The sequence below is a fragment of the Harmonia axyridis genome, chromosome 3, assembly GCF_914767665.1.
Source record: "Harmonia axyridis chromosome 3, icHarAxyr1.1, whole genome shotgun sequence".
Taxonomy (NCBI): domain Eukaryota; kingdom Metazoa; phylum Arthropoda; class Insecta; order Coleoptera; family Coccinellidae; genus Harmonia; species Harmonia axyridis.
The window spans coordinates 52,852,148-52,869,642 of NC_059503.1; the positions used below are offsets into that span (position 1 = coordinate 52,852,148).

At 31.0% G+C, this 17,495-nt stretch overlaps 1 protein-coding gene and 1 long non-coding RNA gene across 7 annotated transcripts; one reads left to right on the forward strand and one right to left on the reverse strand.

The window, feature by feature from the left end:
- The first annotated feature begins 2,084 nt into the window (after positions 1-2,084).
- On the forward strand, positions 2,085-9,289 carry LOC123676438. Of its 6 annotated transcripts, XM_045612317.1 has the most exons (14): positions 2,085-4,198; positions 4,465-4,666; positions 5,156-5,308; positions 5,370-5,464; positions 5,514-5,555; positions 5,614-5,700; positions 5,761-5,847; positions 5,907-5,993; positions 6,053-6,154; positions 6,269-7,256; positions 7,410-7,866; positions 7,921-8,102; positions 8,686-8,978; positions 9,137-9,289. In XM_045612317.1, exons 3-13 carry the CDS (start codon positions 5,212-5,214, stop codon positions 8,970-8,972), a joined length of 2,511 nt encoding a protein of 836 aa, XP_045468273.1. In that variant the 5' UTR covers positions 2,085-4,198; positions 4,465-4,666; positions 5,156-5,211; the 3' UTR covers positions 8,973-8,978; positions 9,137-9,289. The 6 variants fall into 6 exon arrangements, 5 of the variants coding, with proteins under 5 accessions (XP_045468273.1, XP_045468270.1, XP_045468271.1 ...); XR_006746941.1 differs by lacking the exon at positions 9,137-9,289 and adding an exon at positions 8,400-8,596 and having other exon boundaries at positions 6,269-7,866; positions 8,686-8,825; XM_045612314.1 differs by having other exon boundaries at positions 6,269-7,866.
- A 257-nt stretch (positions 9,290-9,546) lies between these two features.
- On the reverse strand, positions 9,547-13,205 carry LOC123676439. Its single transcript, XR_006746942.1, has 2 exons — positions 10,527-13,205; positions 9,547-10,328 (listed from the first exon to the last, which is right to left on the reverse strand). It is a non-coding gene; the product is annotated as an uncharacterized LOC123676439 (long non-coding RNA).
- Between the last annotated feature and the right edge of the window lie 4,290 nt (positions 13,206-17,495).

The window sequence follows — 17,495 nt, forward strand, 5'->3', positions numbered from 1 at the left end:
TATATTCATAGATAAATACAAATGTACCCCTTATATATGGTTATAATTGATTCTGATAGATGTGGCAAGCTGAATAATAAATATTAAATTCTGTTGATAATTATAACATAGGTAATGAGAAAACCATTTTCTGTTGATATTTCGACATTTCGATCTTTAGCGGAATATAACAATTATGTTAAATTATTATATTTACTTTAATATTATTTTTGTGCCTCCCGACCAAAGTACAAATTTCCGAAATTATTTTTTGTTCCCGATAATAGGGACATTCGATCTGCCAACCCAAGAAAGCGAACATACTTTTGTTGGATAGCACATATGCCTACGTCTCTGGCACACACACCGGACTCATCAGTGTGACTTTGGTATAATTGTGTGTGCCGTGTCACATACGCTTGGGGAATTTATTATTATCGGGAGTCGCCGGGATGCGAACCCGGCACCTTGTCGGATCTCGGTGAGTGAGTCTACCTCTTAACGTCTAGGCTACCGAATGCTGTGTTTATTGTTGCTATGTGGAGCTTTATGAGAAGCCGCCACACTTTCATCCTTTTTGGAGTTTTCTATGAAATTTACCTTAGAACATAGAATATACTCTAAGAAATTAACCTTCTAGCTATTCAGAGAATAGTTTTCTATTCAGTGAGTAGTTGATATTTATGAATATTCGTTACTATTCATTGATGATGATTAGATAGTTGAGTAATTAATTATTTGTGAAGTTACGAATGAAAGTTTGAATGATCACTTTTCAGGAATAATTGAAAAAAGATATTGAAATTGGAGATCACATATGTTGAAATTGATAGATACAATTGAATTGTAATAATTCATTTCATAGTAGAAACTGGTATTCATCCAAAGAAACAAGAATAGAATTGGGATTTTATAAATAAAAAAATATAAAAATTGAATATAAGATTCTAACATATGAATTTAGCAATAAAGAGTTCTAATAATAACAATATAAGATTCTACATTCGAAATTTAATGCCGTCTTTTTAATCGACTGCACAGTTTATTCATTTGAAACCTTGCTTTCATATTTCATATGCATTGTCATTTCTAGACATTACTCTATTTCATTGGTCAATTATTGTTTGATTCTGAATTGCGAAACGACGAATTATTCTATTCTTTTAAATCTGAGTTCTAAAAATGTAAACACATCAACTGTGACTAGCATCACCCCCTAACAAAACTAAATCAGAAAACAAAGATTTTTTGAAAATTCCATATAATTGAACACGAAGTGTATTCTTGAAGGATTTAATGTTCTCAGAGTCCGCTTAGTCATTCTTTTTATACCTGCAGAACTGTAATGGGTCTATGTAGATTGTATTGTTCTAACGAAGGTTTTACTACGTCCATTTAAGCATCTATTGTATTTTGTACGTTGTCATGTAATAAAAATAATTCCTGCATTTACCAAACGACAATTTGATTATAAAAATATGACAAGTTTTGATTTTCAAGTGAATTAGAGGACCAATAGAAAAAAGAAATTTTATAGTAATCAGAGACGAGAATTCTCCAGAAAAATTGTTCTGACCCAGGAAAAGGAATAACAGGTTATAAAACGGAAATTAATGAGTGTTTTGTTTTGGGTCATTATAGATATAGGTTAATTCAGAGTTCATGACTGGTATATTTGTGATTTTTGTGAAACATAAAAAAATTACATGATTCGAGTGCATGAGGTACGATCTTCCAAAATATCCTCATTTATCTAGGTTACAGAAGTAGGAGAACGTAGCGCCGCTGAACACAGGGGAAAATTATAAAGTTTGGTCAAGTTTTTTTTTATTACATTGAGCGAAATTCACCTGATTTCAAGAGCAAAGAAAAAGGAATAAAGAGTCCAAAGTCCTGAAATAGCTAATACTGTTTATGGTTTATTGGAATTTTCACGAAGACGATCTTTTTTCCTTCTGAGATCGTAGTTCTTGCAAAAATTCAATTTAAGTTTTAGGAAAAGAAATTTCTTCAAAATAAAACAAACAAAATTTTACATTTATACAAAGTCCGTTTATTAAAATATAATATTTATTTTTTATATACATATATATATATATACACATATTTCTATCCACACGAGATCCGTTACATATTCAGGCTCACCAGAGATCCAATGGTAAAAATTAACATATCGGAAAAAATTTTTCTGTAACATCATTGAAAAATTCAATTGAAGTTGGGAACACTTCGAGGGGTAGGCATATCTCATTTTTTTTACATACAAGAAATTTCGTAAACGGAACCAGATCCGATGATATATTCTGAATTGCTCGAGATCCAAGACTGTATAAAAAGATGTTTAATCAACTGGTAGAGATCCAGCGGCGTTGCACGATTTGCATGAATTCCTTTAATTAACGTATGAAAATCATTACGATTTCGCAGGGCTTATCGAGTGTGTAAAGTAAACAAATAATAAGCTGTTATGTAGTTGCGATCTAAGATATGTGATAAGAAATAAATGGATATCTGCATTCGAGTTGTTATTTGAGAATATAGTAGATATTATATGGAACGAAAATATAGGTTGAAAATATTTGACTAATAAAATTCTGTACTTATTTATTCACCATCAAATTTTACATGTTTCGTCAAAATCACAATCATTACAAATTGAAACATACAAATTCTTCTAGGTAATAAAATAATTTTAATCTATTCAAAAAATGGCATTCTAGAGATGAATTCGAACTATTCAATTGTATGAATCATTAAAAGCATTCAGCGAATCTTTCCATCAACAAAATCATATTTCAAAATAGAAAGTAAAATTTTGCCTTACTTTCTTATGGCAAATGAATGAATAATTATTAGATATTATTATTTTAAAGAAAAATTCAAACTATTCAATATTGTATAAATCGTTATGAGCGTTTTGAAAATTACTTCAATAACTATAGAGTAATCGTGAGAAACAAAAATTAACGAGCGCTCGAAAGTTAATTCCTAAAAAAATTAAGAAGAAAGCAGTAACATAAAGACAGGAGTCTTTAGTTCTTTTGCCAATGGTTGAAAATATTATGAAAGAGGTAATTCGTTGTTTCACTTTGATAAATCAAGTTGAATCTTAGATGACTCTTTTTCTATAATTCCTAGTAAAATTCATGATCTGACTCACTTTCTTGTGCCAATGTTTCAGTAGTATAAAATGAAGGAGGTAATTTGTTGTTTCACTTCAATAAATTGTGAAACAACAAATTACCTTCTACTCAATTGAGTAGAAACGCATTAACATATATGAAAAAAAATTAAACCAGATGTTAAATTATGTATATTGCTAAATTTGAGTATTCTATATAAAAGGTAATCAAGTAACAATATCATTCAGAAAACGATATTCCAAGTTTCCAAGTATCAATAAACATTTTTAGGCATCCTCAACTTTGAGAATCATTTAGTAAATTCAGCTCTGAAATAACATATCTACATCTACGAATAAATCATCAAACCAAATGTTGAAGCAAATTCATATTGGCTCAATTATGAGTAATCAGAATATTTATTTCAATTTATTTTGCAGGGTCTTTCGAAAAACTTACTTGTATATTTTTCAATCTTGATTCAAAAACAAATGTCTGAGATAATGGAGAAGAAAATAAAAAAAATTATGTGATAAAATTTGAAGAACCAGTTGTATTTGTGAGGATTATTTTTTTCAACAATTTGAATGCTCAATATTTTATTGAGTGATGGCACTGAATCGGTTTGTGTTCATTTCTCAATAATGATTGGCTGGAATAGTGCATTGCTATTAGTTGAAAACACCAAAATGTCATATTTTGACATGTGGAAAAAATAATCAAGTAAATATGCTTCAATTCATGATTAATCATGAATTCGTTCAGAGTTTTGAGCGAATGTCATCCAAAGATGTTCTAGAAAGAGTTGGTACACCCATTTGAAATTTTATTCTGGCACATATTCCCAAAACTACACCGTCAACTGCGTTGAAATCGGTTACATGATGGTAAAAATGTTTTAAGGGGGCGTTAAAGTAAAGAATTACCCTGCTCACCAGGATCATATCACTTGAATATAAATTGGGCAAATCATAGTGGATGTTTCGATTAATTTTTAATTAATGGTTTAGTTCAGTTTAATTCATTCAGCAATGCAACATCAACAACAAAGGTCATCAACTGGAGAGGTGGGAACTCATTGCATCAAACAGAAAAGTGTAGGTATAAAATATGTAAATATTGAATAGATATTTTTGTTAAATTTAGCAATATTACTTGAGGTCCTTTTAAATGCAATGAACATACCTAAATTTCTTGTGAGAAAATATATGTCTGAAATGTTATATCATATAATTATTCAAGCGAATTCATATTGGCTTCATTAGAAACAATTGGATGATTATCTGCATTTTTCTAAAATCTGATCTGAATCTTTTTCAATTGTGATTTAAAAACTGAGTCTGAGATAATTGAATTTGGCTAGAGTTCTAGATATTCTAACAATCTATTCATCGTACAGTCCATTGGGAACAAGAGAATCTTTGTTCTACTCGATTGTGGCCATAAGGCAGTATTGGGTATTCGTCACTTACAGAGATCCGCGATCTCAACTTGTTGTAATTTGTCAGTGATCATTGGTTGGTGTAGGATCCCTATTCTTGACTAGTGAATTATTTGAATAAAAGGTAAGTGTAAGTTCAAACTTAGTCCTCTTTTAATATGATTCATTTATTCGAATAGAGATAGAGTGATATAACTGTGAGTGTAATTTTTATCTGCGTATTTTTTTACAACTTATAAGTCCAATATTTTCTCTATGGAATATACAGATAGCCACAGAAAATTAAAATCATATTGATGGGTTACCTCCCACTTCTGCTTTTCCTCAAGGAATAAGTCATGAAATCCAGTGATCTGCTCAGGTGGACCACATTGTACCAATCTGCTATCAGGAAATTTTTGCTATACGTTGGTATTTTACAGCTTCTCAAACAGACTAGAGAATATCGCTTTACTTCAATTTTCAATTCCTCATAATTCAATAGTTTTGCCGAATAGCTTGCTTTCTCTGATCATTCTATCTATTCAATTTTTCCCATATATAACATAAAAATATGAGAAGGCTATTTTTTGTTTGTTTTTCAATTCTGATTTGAAATTTAATGATTTTTCAGGTGGATTCTCTCTAGATATAGAATAGAACAAAGGAAAAAATCTGTAAATTTTCATAATGTCTTTCGAATCTCGAAAGTTCTTCAGATCGACACGAAGTCGGAAAATTGTAGAATTAGCTACATCAAAAATTAGCTATAAAGATGAATCAACAGGTAAGTCAACTAGATTACCAAATTATTAATTTGGACCATATTGAGTCTTCAATATTTTCAGTGACAAATGAATATGATTTCGTGGAGGATACTAATGATCCTTGGCATAATTACAAATTGTGGAAGAATTCTAAGAATGTCGAGAAAGAAATCGAGGTAGGTTTTTATTAGATTAAGGCAATATAAAAACGAGATATCATTTTAGGTTTTCACCAAAAAAGGAAATGAGAAGAGACATGAAGCTATGGTAATACAATGATTGATTTATTTCTGTACGGTTATCCCTCTCAAAACATATTTTTCAGTCTTCCTCGAAATCATCATTATTGAACGGAACGGTGGGTACTGAAGGAACAGTCGAAGAAGGAGCAGAAGAAATGCATAGAGCTATGGTAATTCAATAAATAATTCATTTCTCTGCGGTTTCTCTGCTCAAATAAAAGTTTTTTCAGTCTTGCTCGCAATCGTCATTATTTAACATGGAAATAGATACTGAAGGAACAGCCGAAAGAGGATCTGAAAAAATTCTTGAAACTATGGTAATTAAATAAATCATTTATTTCCTCAAGATTTTTCCGCTCAAATCAAAGTTTTTCAGTCTTTTTCGAACTCATCATTATTTAACGCGGAAATGGGTAATGAAGGAACAGTCGAAGAAGGAGCTGAAGAAATACATGAAGCTATGGTAAGTCAATGAAACATTTATTTCCCTGAGTATTTTTCACTCGAATGAAAATTTTTCAGTCTTCCTCGAAATCATCATCATCATCATCATCATCATTTTCTGAGAGAGAGAGAGAAAAATCAAATGAAATAAAAAAAAAGAGAAGACCTATTTTTGTATTGGTGAGTAACTGCTTTGAGAAATCAACAAAAATACTTCTTTCATATTCGATTCATCCCAATGTCTCATATTGGATGAATTGTTAATATAAGGGAATATCACTCATATAATTTCAGCAAGGAGATTACTCCATCGAGTTTAGTAGGAGAGAGAGAAGGATTTGGGATAAGAGAGATCGCTGTGTTTACTGCAATGAGGATGTCACAAATTTTTCCAGACATCTTTTCAGGAAACATTCAGAAGAAGAATGCGTCAAAAAAATTTTAAACTTTCCCAAGAATCATTCGAGTAGAAAAAAATTAATCAATTCATTGAGAAAAGATGGTAATTTCAGTCTTTATATAGAAAACACTATAAGACCTGTTCAAAGGCCTTCAACTTTGACATCAGGAAATCTCAATTATTATCCTTGTAAGTATTGTAAAGGATTTTATAAAAAAAAATCCCTTGGGAAACATATTAAAATATGCGAAATGCGAAATGAGAATGTTAGTCAAAGAAATAGATACTCTAGTGAAGGATTGATGATGCTCGCATTCGAGGAATCAAAAAAAACATATTTGGACAAATTGCGCCTGAAAAAAGAAGTCTTTTCTACAATGCATGCTGACAGAATTGCTTTGGAAGGGATGAGAGATCCTATTGCATGTCAATATGCTGAAGATTATTTGAAACAACATAGGAGACCACATATAAAAAATTTAGTAAGCAATAAAATAAGAGAATTAGGAAGACTAATCATTCAATTAAAAGACGTTTTCGGCCTAAAATCGATATTGGACTCATTAAAACCGGAACATTTTGATAAAATGGTCTCTGCTGCTAGAATTTTGGCCGGTTATAATGAGTCATCAAAAAATTTTCAAGCTCCTTCCTTAGCATTACATTTCAGAACCATATTAGTCCAAGTTTGTTCGACCGCTGAAACAATGATACTCAAGAAAAATCCATTGATCAAAATTGATAACATAAATAAAACATTGAAAGATATCAGAAATTTCAAAACATTAGTTGAATCCAATTGGAAATTCGAAATGGGAAGTTTAGCCCTTAAAGACCTGACAGAAAAACATTCTACAAATATACAGAAGCTGCCACTCACAAAGGATCTTATTCTATTCAACAAATATTGTTATCAAATTGCCGATCGAGCTAAAAACGACCTTCAATCAGACATAAATAATCTAGGAGCTTTCAAAAAACTTTCGGAGACAGTATTGGTACTGACTATCTCTATCAACCGCAAAAGAGTGGGGGATGTCCAATACACTAAAATTGAAACATATACTAAAAATCATGGAAATAATGACTGTTTAGATATCTTGAGTGAGTCCGAAAAACAAATAACCAAATTTTTCAAAAGAATAGTAACTATTGGAAAAGGGAGTCGAGCTGTTCCTTTACTGTTCCCAAAAAAAATTCAGGAATATATTGAAATTTTGCTTAGCGTCCGAAAACAATCGACTTTAGTTCCTCAAGAAAATCCATATTTATTCGCTCTAGCTGGAAGTTCATCAAAATGGATCGATGGGCCAAGTACGTTGAGGAGATATGCTAAATCATGTGGTGCCGAAAATCCAGAGACTATAACTTCTTCCAGACTAAGGAAACAGATAGCTACTGTTCTGCAAATTTTGAATTTGAGTGAGGTAGAAATGGAACAAATAGCAAAATTTATGGGCCATACGAAAAAAACACATGAACAATTTTACAGGTATACACCACTAAATTCTTACATTTTTTTTTATTCGAATATACTCGATTTTAGGTTACCTCAAGATTTGTTTCAAACCTCAAAAGTGGCAAAGTTACTATTGATGACGATGGAAAAAGGCATAAGTACCGAAGAACAAGGAAAGACAATTGAAGAAATTGATTTTGAATTAGGAACTTGGGGAGAAAATGAAAAAAATGTAGATAATGAGGATGCATCTGTTTTGCCTCCCGATGGTAAATATTCGATTTATTGATAAATGCTGACTAATCATTATTCCCAGATAATTCAGACGTAGGTATAACTGTTAATAATATCAAATACTATTACCGAGAGAATTGCTTTATTAGCCGCTGTAAATACAATGAAAGAGGTTGATAATTTCAGAGCATATGAAAAATATTTTGAAGAGTTGGAGATTTATAACTGAAATTCATTCATTTTGCTTCGGACCTATTTGGTAACTTCTTTTTTCAAAGAACAATTAATCCTCATCAATGGAAAGCGAAAGTCAGAATATTTCTCGGTTTCAGATTATTTTCGTCATCATAAACATTTCAAGTTCATTATATTGATGCGAGGAAACGATATCTCGAATGAAACTGCATAGTAAGCAGCTCCCACCTACAATTCTAGTTCAACCTTGAATTTACAGGCTGTTCGAAATTATCAATGTCATTGCCAGTTTGGAAAATTCTGAAAAGTTTTTCAGAATTGGTCACAATTTAGAGTTAAGTCACTATCAAATCAAAATGTTCCTATGGAAGGAAAACATATGAAAGACGTTAACGTAAAATGAAAAATTGCATTTGTTGGTAGACTCTACAATGGAGATTCAAGAGAACCCATATGAATCGGAACTGAGAGTTTCTGAACTGACAATAGCTAGAGATGACTTCAAAGACCGCAAAAAACATCTTCGAGGGACATGGGATAAGGACCAGAAAAAAATAATGCAGCAATACTTCAAAAATCATATCAAGAAAAAGATTGCACCGAGAAAAGGAGAATGTTTAGAATTCAAAGAGAAATATTCGGAGAAATTTGAAAATAAGTCTTGGTTACAGATCAAAACATTCATATATAATAGTTATAGGGTGAATTGAAAAAAGGTAGTGTAAACATAGAGTACTTTTTTCTGACATTATCAGTGTTAATGAACACCTCTTCCAATTCATCTTTCTAATCTGGAAGCTTTTATTTACTTTCGAACTTATTCAATTCCTAACTTGCTTATTTATAAAAAATGATTTTATTTATTTTATTTCAGTTTATAATGCTGTGAGGTTTCAAAATGAGGAAATGACTCAACATTCTTTCGATATTTCGAAAGCAATTATTAATTCTATAAGTATTGAAAATTTCTCTATCTGTATTTCAATAATTTGTGATTATGTAAACAATAAAAAATGGTCTGAATGAATTTTCATGTTTTTCTTTCAACTAAGTGTAGAAACACAAATAATGATCATTTTATATTTTTAAGATTATCTGAATGATATATTGATTCATGTTTTTCAATCGTAATAAAAAATATAAATATCACTGGAATTTGTTGCCAATTATTTTAAAGATAAGAATCATCATTATAATTTTTAAAAATCATGATTCATGAATTACTTACGATTGTCAAGCAACATAGAAGAGACTGGTTATATTGGATATGAGTATGAACGAACATATTAAACACTCATTTATTCCTTAGTTAAATGTATATTACAACGACAAAAATATGATCATAACAAATTAATAACATTTGGCAAAAACTAAACTTCTAAAACAAGGAGTAACTACACAGTACCCTCGAAAATATCCATTAGAAATAATAATAAATTACAGTCTTGATAAGAAACTTTTCGTCAATACTTTCCATTATGAAATGGGAGCTACATTCAGGTCTTTCAAATTACAAAAAATATTATTTTACCTACTTTCATTTCGTTGTTAAAAAAAATCAGATCATTCCACATTATTACAAAGAACTTCGAAATTACTCATTTTTTACATATACCAGATTCTGTTGTGTAGCCTCGAATTTGGCATTGTGCAAAAATATTTCGTCTTCTTCGAGGAACCTTAGTACAGAAGCAATTCACTAAATATTCGACTTCAATTGTTGTCCCTGATGTGCTGGGTATAATTCTGATTGAAGATAGATCTGATCCTTGAGGAACCAATCTCCTAAATTGTTGTTTCACATGGTACATTGCTTGGCATCCAGTTTCGTAAGTTCCAGCATTGTTATTAAAAATTCCAATCCATCTATGAGGATTTCTTCCGAGTCTCACTTCGGGTCGGACTCCTATATTTGTGAATCCTGGAGGAGTGGCATCTTTTATTATCCTGCATGCTTCTTCTTCAGCTTGGGGTGTGATATTTTCTGTACATGGTAGCAGATTAACCATATCAACAACCGGACAAAAAAAAAAGTTTGCCACAATGATAATAACTGCTCTGATCATCTGTAACCAAACAAAAGAATTGTTTTCAGCGAATATAGAACACATAATTTGATACTAAATTATTCTACAGAATAATTTAGTACCGAAGTGAAATATTCAAATAATTCCTCATTATGTATATAAAATTTTCGTGCAAATAATTCATAACTAAAATAAATAATGTTCTAATTCAAATTGATTCAATGAACTTGAACTTACATTTTTGTCTTGATGGCTCAACAACACAAACTACTTCTGCGAAAAGATTCCTGCATTATGCAAATTTATATGGTCCGTTGTTCACCCCTCTCGTCTCACTATATAAGATGTCTGAATAATGGTTCAGGCGAAAATGGACTGAAATAACATGGATCTCTTTTCTCTTCGAATTCTCACAATATGTAAAGTTATTGAATCCAAACATTTTTCGAGAATTGATAAATATTCAACATTTATATATTTTGGCGAATAGTTGTATAATACTCACCTTCTCAAACTATTACGAAGCTTTATAATCAAATAAAGCATTCTATTTCTGAAGAAAAAAACATATTCTTCATGATCCGATGAACAGAACCACAGTTGAATATGTTTCAATTTGATTATGGTTATCATTACTAGAAGTCATATAATAATCACATATTAATTTATCATTTGTAAAAATACGCTGTTGAGATTCTTACTGTCATTTTTATTTTGGACGAATCATCAAATTTAATTTCGAATGAATTTGGTCTTAACGTTCATTATAAATAAAATAAAGTAATTTCCACAAATATTTTTCTCTCTATGAAAATTGCCTGTTACCTGACGAAGTCACGAAGTGTGTGTACACAAAAAAGGACTATTTATTTACCGGGTGATTCACTATTCATGGAAAACTAATCATGATTTTGTGCTGATAATTGGCATATTGGGGTTTGAGACAATGATCTCTCCCTCTGAAATAAACCTCTACAACTTCCGGTTATACAGGAAACAGACTACTACTTCCTTATTTCCAATTGCACAGCCAGTATATCATTGCATCATTACTAAAACTAAAAGTCGATGTTTCGATAACTATATTCGACAGTTTTAGAATGAAGTACCAGATTTCAATTAAATCAACTTTGTAGGTTAGAAAACATTGGGAAAATAACATTTCAAAGTAGGTACCCATATATCAAAGGAATCAGAGAATGGATTCAACCCTTTCATGAGTTTGTTCTGCATAAAACAAGTTGACTTGAAGACTCGATATTAATTGTTGAGCAGCTTCAGAATTCGAAATGAACTGTGGACTTTTTAGTAGGATCGTGACCTACATAATTGTTTTGATTGATTCCAATTTGATGTAATTTTTTTATATTTTAGAAATGACGTGAAGTACATAATTTATTTAGGATATTATGAATTGAAAATTATTATGGCAAATAATATTCTATCCATCCGCCAGCCGTCCATGTAAACGATAATTGTTGAAAATAATGAGCTGAAGACTTGAGATCTTCATGGTTATAGAGGTTGCAAAAATCTTGATTGAGGTAGTTGGTTGACAAAATCTACAGTTTAGGCCATCTGAAATACTGTATTCAATAATTCGAACAAATCCGAAAGAATTCAAACTCGGAAATTAGTTGTAAATAGTGGCAATGAAAGTTTGTGCAAAATTTCGGTGAAACCAGAAAAAAAAATTTTTAGAGACACCTCAAACCTCACAAATATTTTTACCAACAGAAATTCTATAGAACTTATTCCATCAACGACCTATACCTATATGAACAAAAAATTTTATCGACGACAACAGATATTCTCTCAGATATGTTCTTTGAAGAAAAATAGAAGTTTTTTTTAATATTATTCAATGGTACAATTTCCACTGAATTCAAAATTGAGCTTTGTTATGTTCCGATGAAACTTGTTTTTCTATATCATAGGTTAATTATATTCTGTTTTCTTGAGGAAACCAAATTTCAGATATCTTCAACTCCTAAACCATGTAGTCCAATATTGAACCTAACCGACTTCTTATTTTCAAAAGTTTCTACGTCATTCTGTTAGAGAGTTATAGTGTATACACACACAGATGGTTGGACGGCCATATGTGATTTTGACCTATTATTCTTCATCGGTGGGACGAACCCAATAATCTGAATCTATTATCAGCTTGATAGTAGAAAAGCACGAATATTCGGACAAATTATCGAGTATAGCCCTTGGTACAGGCGCAAAAAAATGAGATTCATCTTATTTTTCAACTTTTGGAAACAAGTCTACTTAGTAATATCAGATATCATTCATCATAAGGGATCGAAATCGAACATAAAATTCCAATAATTTTTCTGTTTCTTTCTCTAAATTGTCATGGAGAATGGCAGTCTTTGGATGGAAAATAAAGGTACCTACATACAGCACAATTCGATTTTGCAGTGAGTTCTATAATTTTTCATTCATCCATATAATTCCCAAAGCAAAAAAGAATTTATAGATTATCATGAATAATCATAACATCATATTCGCACTGAAATGTTCATCACAGATCTTAGGTACGAAAATATTTTCATTCGCATATCCGCAAGATAAGGAATCTCTTATCTATAAATAACTCGACTTATCGCAGCGCGCTGATAAATACCTTCAATGGGATCAAGAATGAGATGTTGCCGGATTCAACGTAGTGATTCTGTACAAATTGAAATCTATATACAAACAGCGATCTTGGAGACGCCTAACAGCGATTTGAAGAACTAAGTCTGTATAAAAAATGATAAATTACTTCCGGAGTGAGATCCGACAAAAATTTTTGGAAATGAGTGTATTAGACTCAGTGACATCATATCTAGCTATATACACAGAAAAAAAGCAGAGATCCGAAATCGGATCTCGCGCTTCCAAACGGATCTCAGCTGGATAGAAATATTTCATAAACGGATCTCGTTTTGTTTTAAATATATATATATATATATATATATATATATATATATATATATATAACATTGTATAGTCAATTTATCATATTCTCCCGAAATACAATACATGGCATTACTCATGAAACAACAGAAAAATATTACAATGTTCAGCATCCTTGAATCTAATCTGTACAAATTAACAACTATATCAATGAATTTTCACACTTCACACCGTATCATTCCTTCGATAAAATAATAAATAAGGAACTCTATCTCCTTGACGTTGAAGAACATCTTCTTCCGTAACTCTGTTTATTTTAGAGTCATCAAACCTCAACCATGTATTATACCCCGAATGGAAAGTATCTGCTATATAATGCCCATAGCTGGCCTCCTTTCCTACATGGTATACTACAGATATTAATTTATATTGTCTCTCCGCTGAAGTATTCGTCCTTCCAGATAATATTTTAGAATCAATCTGCAGATTGATGGGAAATTTTATAGTCTTCATTATTTTAGTGCAGCCATTCATTCTGTATTCGAAGCATTTCAAATGTAATACTAAAACTTCAGGCAACTTCTCTATCATCACTTGCTGCCATGCTTCAACCGTTTCTTTCGTTTTCGATGATGTCAGACCCTCTAGTTTGTTCTTGGTTGTAAGGCCTTCTAATGCTTCAGCTATGTTATTTGCTTTCTTAATATTTACTGGCAATGTTAGGAATGGTTCAATATTTTCTGAAGTTTCGTCTCCGGTTTTATGGATTCTTGAACAGAGAAGTCCTCCGAATATATCACTAATCGGAGTCTTGTCCATTTGTATTTCTCTTGTTACATTCCCTTCGTTCTTAGGACCCACAACTTTCCAATCATCCACATCTATTTTCACTTCTTTTTTAGCTGCTTGAATATTTTCGTCATGGCTAAGCAATTTCATTATTTCCATCATTTCATCATTGAGTCCATTCAACAGAAGGCTCAAGAATTCTTCGGCGTCTTCTTGTCGGCCTTCAACAAGGAAAGAATCGCTACGTGTTCCGTTTAGCAACGTATAAAACGATGAAGCCTCAAACGAATTGCCATTGTCTATATTGACGAAAGTTTGCTTCTTGTTCTTCTTTTTTGAACGTGACTTGCGTCTTACATTGGGCAGATTATCGAAGTTATTCATAAATTTACACCTGGAATAGTTGAATAATTAAAATACATATATAAAATTGTTATTCAATCAAAGTTGCAAATTATATTAATTTATACTTACATATTTTCACTCATTGTTATTGATTTCAGTGCATTGTTGTGAGTGAAGTTCTCTGATAACCGTTTGAGAAGGTTACAAAGTGGTGGGCAAGCAAGTAAGGCTTGTAATATTGAGTTTATATAACAAAAGTTACTTTTGTTTCGTAAACCCCTGGGTTTAAAACTGGTTTGGGTCCCATCAATTTTATAGTTCTTGAGAAATCCTGAAAATTAAAAAATATTACTAACCATGATAGAAACTTGAATTTTCACTGATATTTGTAGGTGAAAACCAAAGCATTCCACTTTTCATCAAGTAAAATGGGTTCAACTAAGTAATTATCTACTGTAGATGTAAGCAAATTGTTAGTTGAAAGTAAGATAAATATATAAAAAAAGATATGGTTTTGAACTCACCTCCTAACATATGAGTGGCTGAATCTATTTTTTTGACTACTTTTGTATGTTTTAAAGATGTTACATGTGAATCATTTATTTTATTGTCTATTTTCTCATTCGATATTGTTTTAACATCTTTATCAAATAGACTAGCCCATGATTTTTTTAATACATTTACTGTGGGCTCCTCAATTTTAGATTTATTTTTATTCGAGATGCTACTTTCAATTTTTTCAATTGTCCCATTTGAATCATTTTTAATTATCTCTGTATTATCTCCTGCAATAATTTCAACTGTTTTTACAGCTGAACTAGGGGGAGTTGAAGGTTTCGAATGTTTTCCTGTCATCTCATTCTGGATAATAGGTTTTGTAATTGATAATCCATTGTAATTGATTACAGATTTTCTACACTCATTTTCTGAAAAAGTTGATATTAGTTGATTCATTATTATATTACATATTCATATTGACCATAAATAATTCTATTAAGATCTCTATACTTACTTGAACAAAATTTTTGTTTAACTCCCCATGGTAATTTGAATTCACTAGAATTGGTAAATAATATGGTATTCATTCTACGGGCCTCTTCTTCTTCTAACGCAGATAACTCTAAGAATTGTAGATTCTGAAAACAAATTACAATATAATAGTGGAAATCATTTTGGAAATTATAATATTTCTGTATATAGTATATCCAAAGTCACTTGAATTAGTCTATAAAAACGCTTTTGCTGTTACATCCAAAATCAAACTTATCTTATTCTACGGTGTTATAATTTGATTATTCTTTATTCTCGACCTGTAATATGCTATCAAGGAACGATATCAACGATGATGAACTGATCGTTGCATAATATTATAAGAGCACGAAAATGTTTGAGATGAATTCGGAAATGTTCTGTCTGAAGATAAGACAAACTAGGGTAGAACAGGTGCATGACCTTGAGATCCTTGAATGACATCCAATTTTCTATGTCAAATTAGCAGCTACGTTGCCGAATTGAATTTTATTTCTTCGTTATTGTAAGGCGACATTTATACCCCTCAGTGGAAGCAGAAGGCTAAATGATAATGATGTACAGGGTGATTCACCGCGATGGCCTATTGTTTATGGAAAACTAATGATAATTTTGTGCTGAAAATTCAAACAATTTCCTTTTATACCGGAACCAGATTACTACTGACTTATTTCAAACGGCACACCCAGTATATTATTGCATTATCAGATAGCTCAGTTGATGATAATTTCAGCAATATGGCAATACTTGAGTATAAGCTCAACGGTTCATAAGTAAATTTTACGTAGATATAAAAAGAGAGGGGTCTCAAGCAAATCCTATACTTGAAGAGTTTTCGAGGAAAAATTTGAACTAAAGAAAATTGCAATTTCTCATTGAATGGAGTAGTCTATTACTTCCAGAAAACATGAAAAGAAACTAAAAAGTCGAAATTTCATGAATGGTTATAAATTTTTCGTTAAGATGGTTGAAAATCCATAAAAAGAGAGGGGTCTCAAGCAAATCCTATACCTAAAGAGTTTTCGAGGAAAAACTTGAACTAAAGAAAACTACAATTTCTCATTGAATGGAGTAGTCTATGACTTCCAGAAAACATGAAAAGAAACTGAAATGTCGAAATTTCATGAATTGTAATAAATTTTTCGTTAAGATCCATAAACCAATAAAATTTTCAATTACGAATGATTAATGACATTTCATGAAATGTCAAATTTAGTTATCCAAATTTCGATTTTAGTTTTCTGGAAGTCATAGACTACTCCACTCAGAAGTTGTAGTATTTCCTCAGTTCAAGTTTTTCCTCGATAAATTTTAAATTTCTCGTATTCAGAATCAAAATCAATATTCAAAGATATAATAATATAATGTTTATATATAATCTAATATTAAAACTGTTCATCCAATAAAATTAAATCGGGACATTCCTGTTTCCAAGACGATAAGCTAAATACCGGAGTTTATTTGAGAGTATTGATAGCAATATTTTCATAAATTCCGAAAAAATTTCTGAAAACTTTGACAACCCCTGTATAATTGAAATATTCAGGCTTCCTCCAAGTGACTTTGGATATACCATACCAGTATTTATTATAGGATATAAAAACAAAAGTAAAGTATTTTAAAAATTTAGAACACTATGAAACTAACTACATAAAATATAATTGATATTTGAAAATATTCGAATAAATGAAAATAACCCTAAGCTAGTATTAAAAAAATTACCTCCATATTCAAACAATTTTCTATTTAAATATGAAACTTTCCACTAGAAATATCACTTCAACAACTGTTTATCAAGTAACTCTTCGCTAAACTGAGGTTACTTACAATTTGTCAATCCGGCATGGTTGACGAACATAGAATATTTTTCTTCTTCTTAACTATGTACAGGTCGAGCCATATATCTAATATTAGGGGCCAGTTGCACCATTCACCTAAACATTGATTAAAATTTAAACATTGATTAATTTCTGATTTCTCTTGAGAAATCATAGAGTAATCAACGTTTAAATTTTTAATTATTGTTTAGGCAAATGGTGCACCTGGCCCTTAGTCTATTGGGTAAAATATAGAAGTGCGCGTGCGCCGCATATTTTTTTGTTCATTCAGTCAATTTTACGTAGATATAAAAAG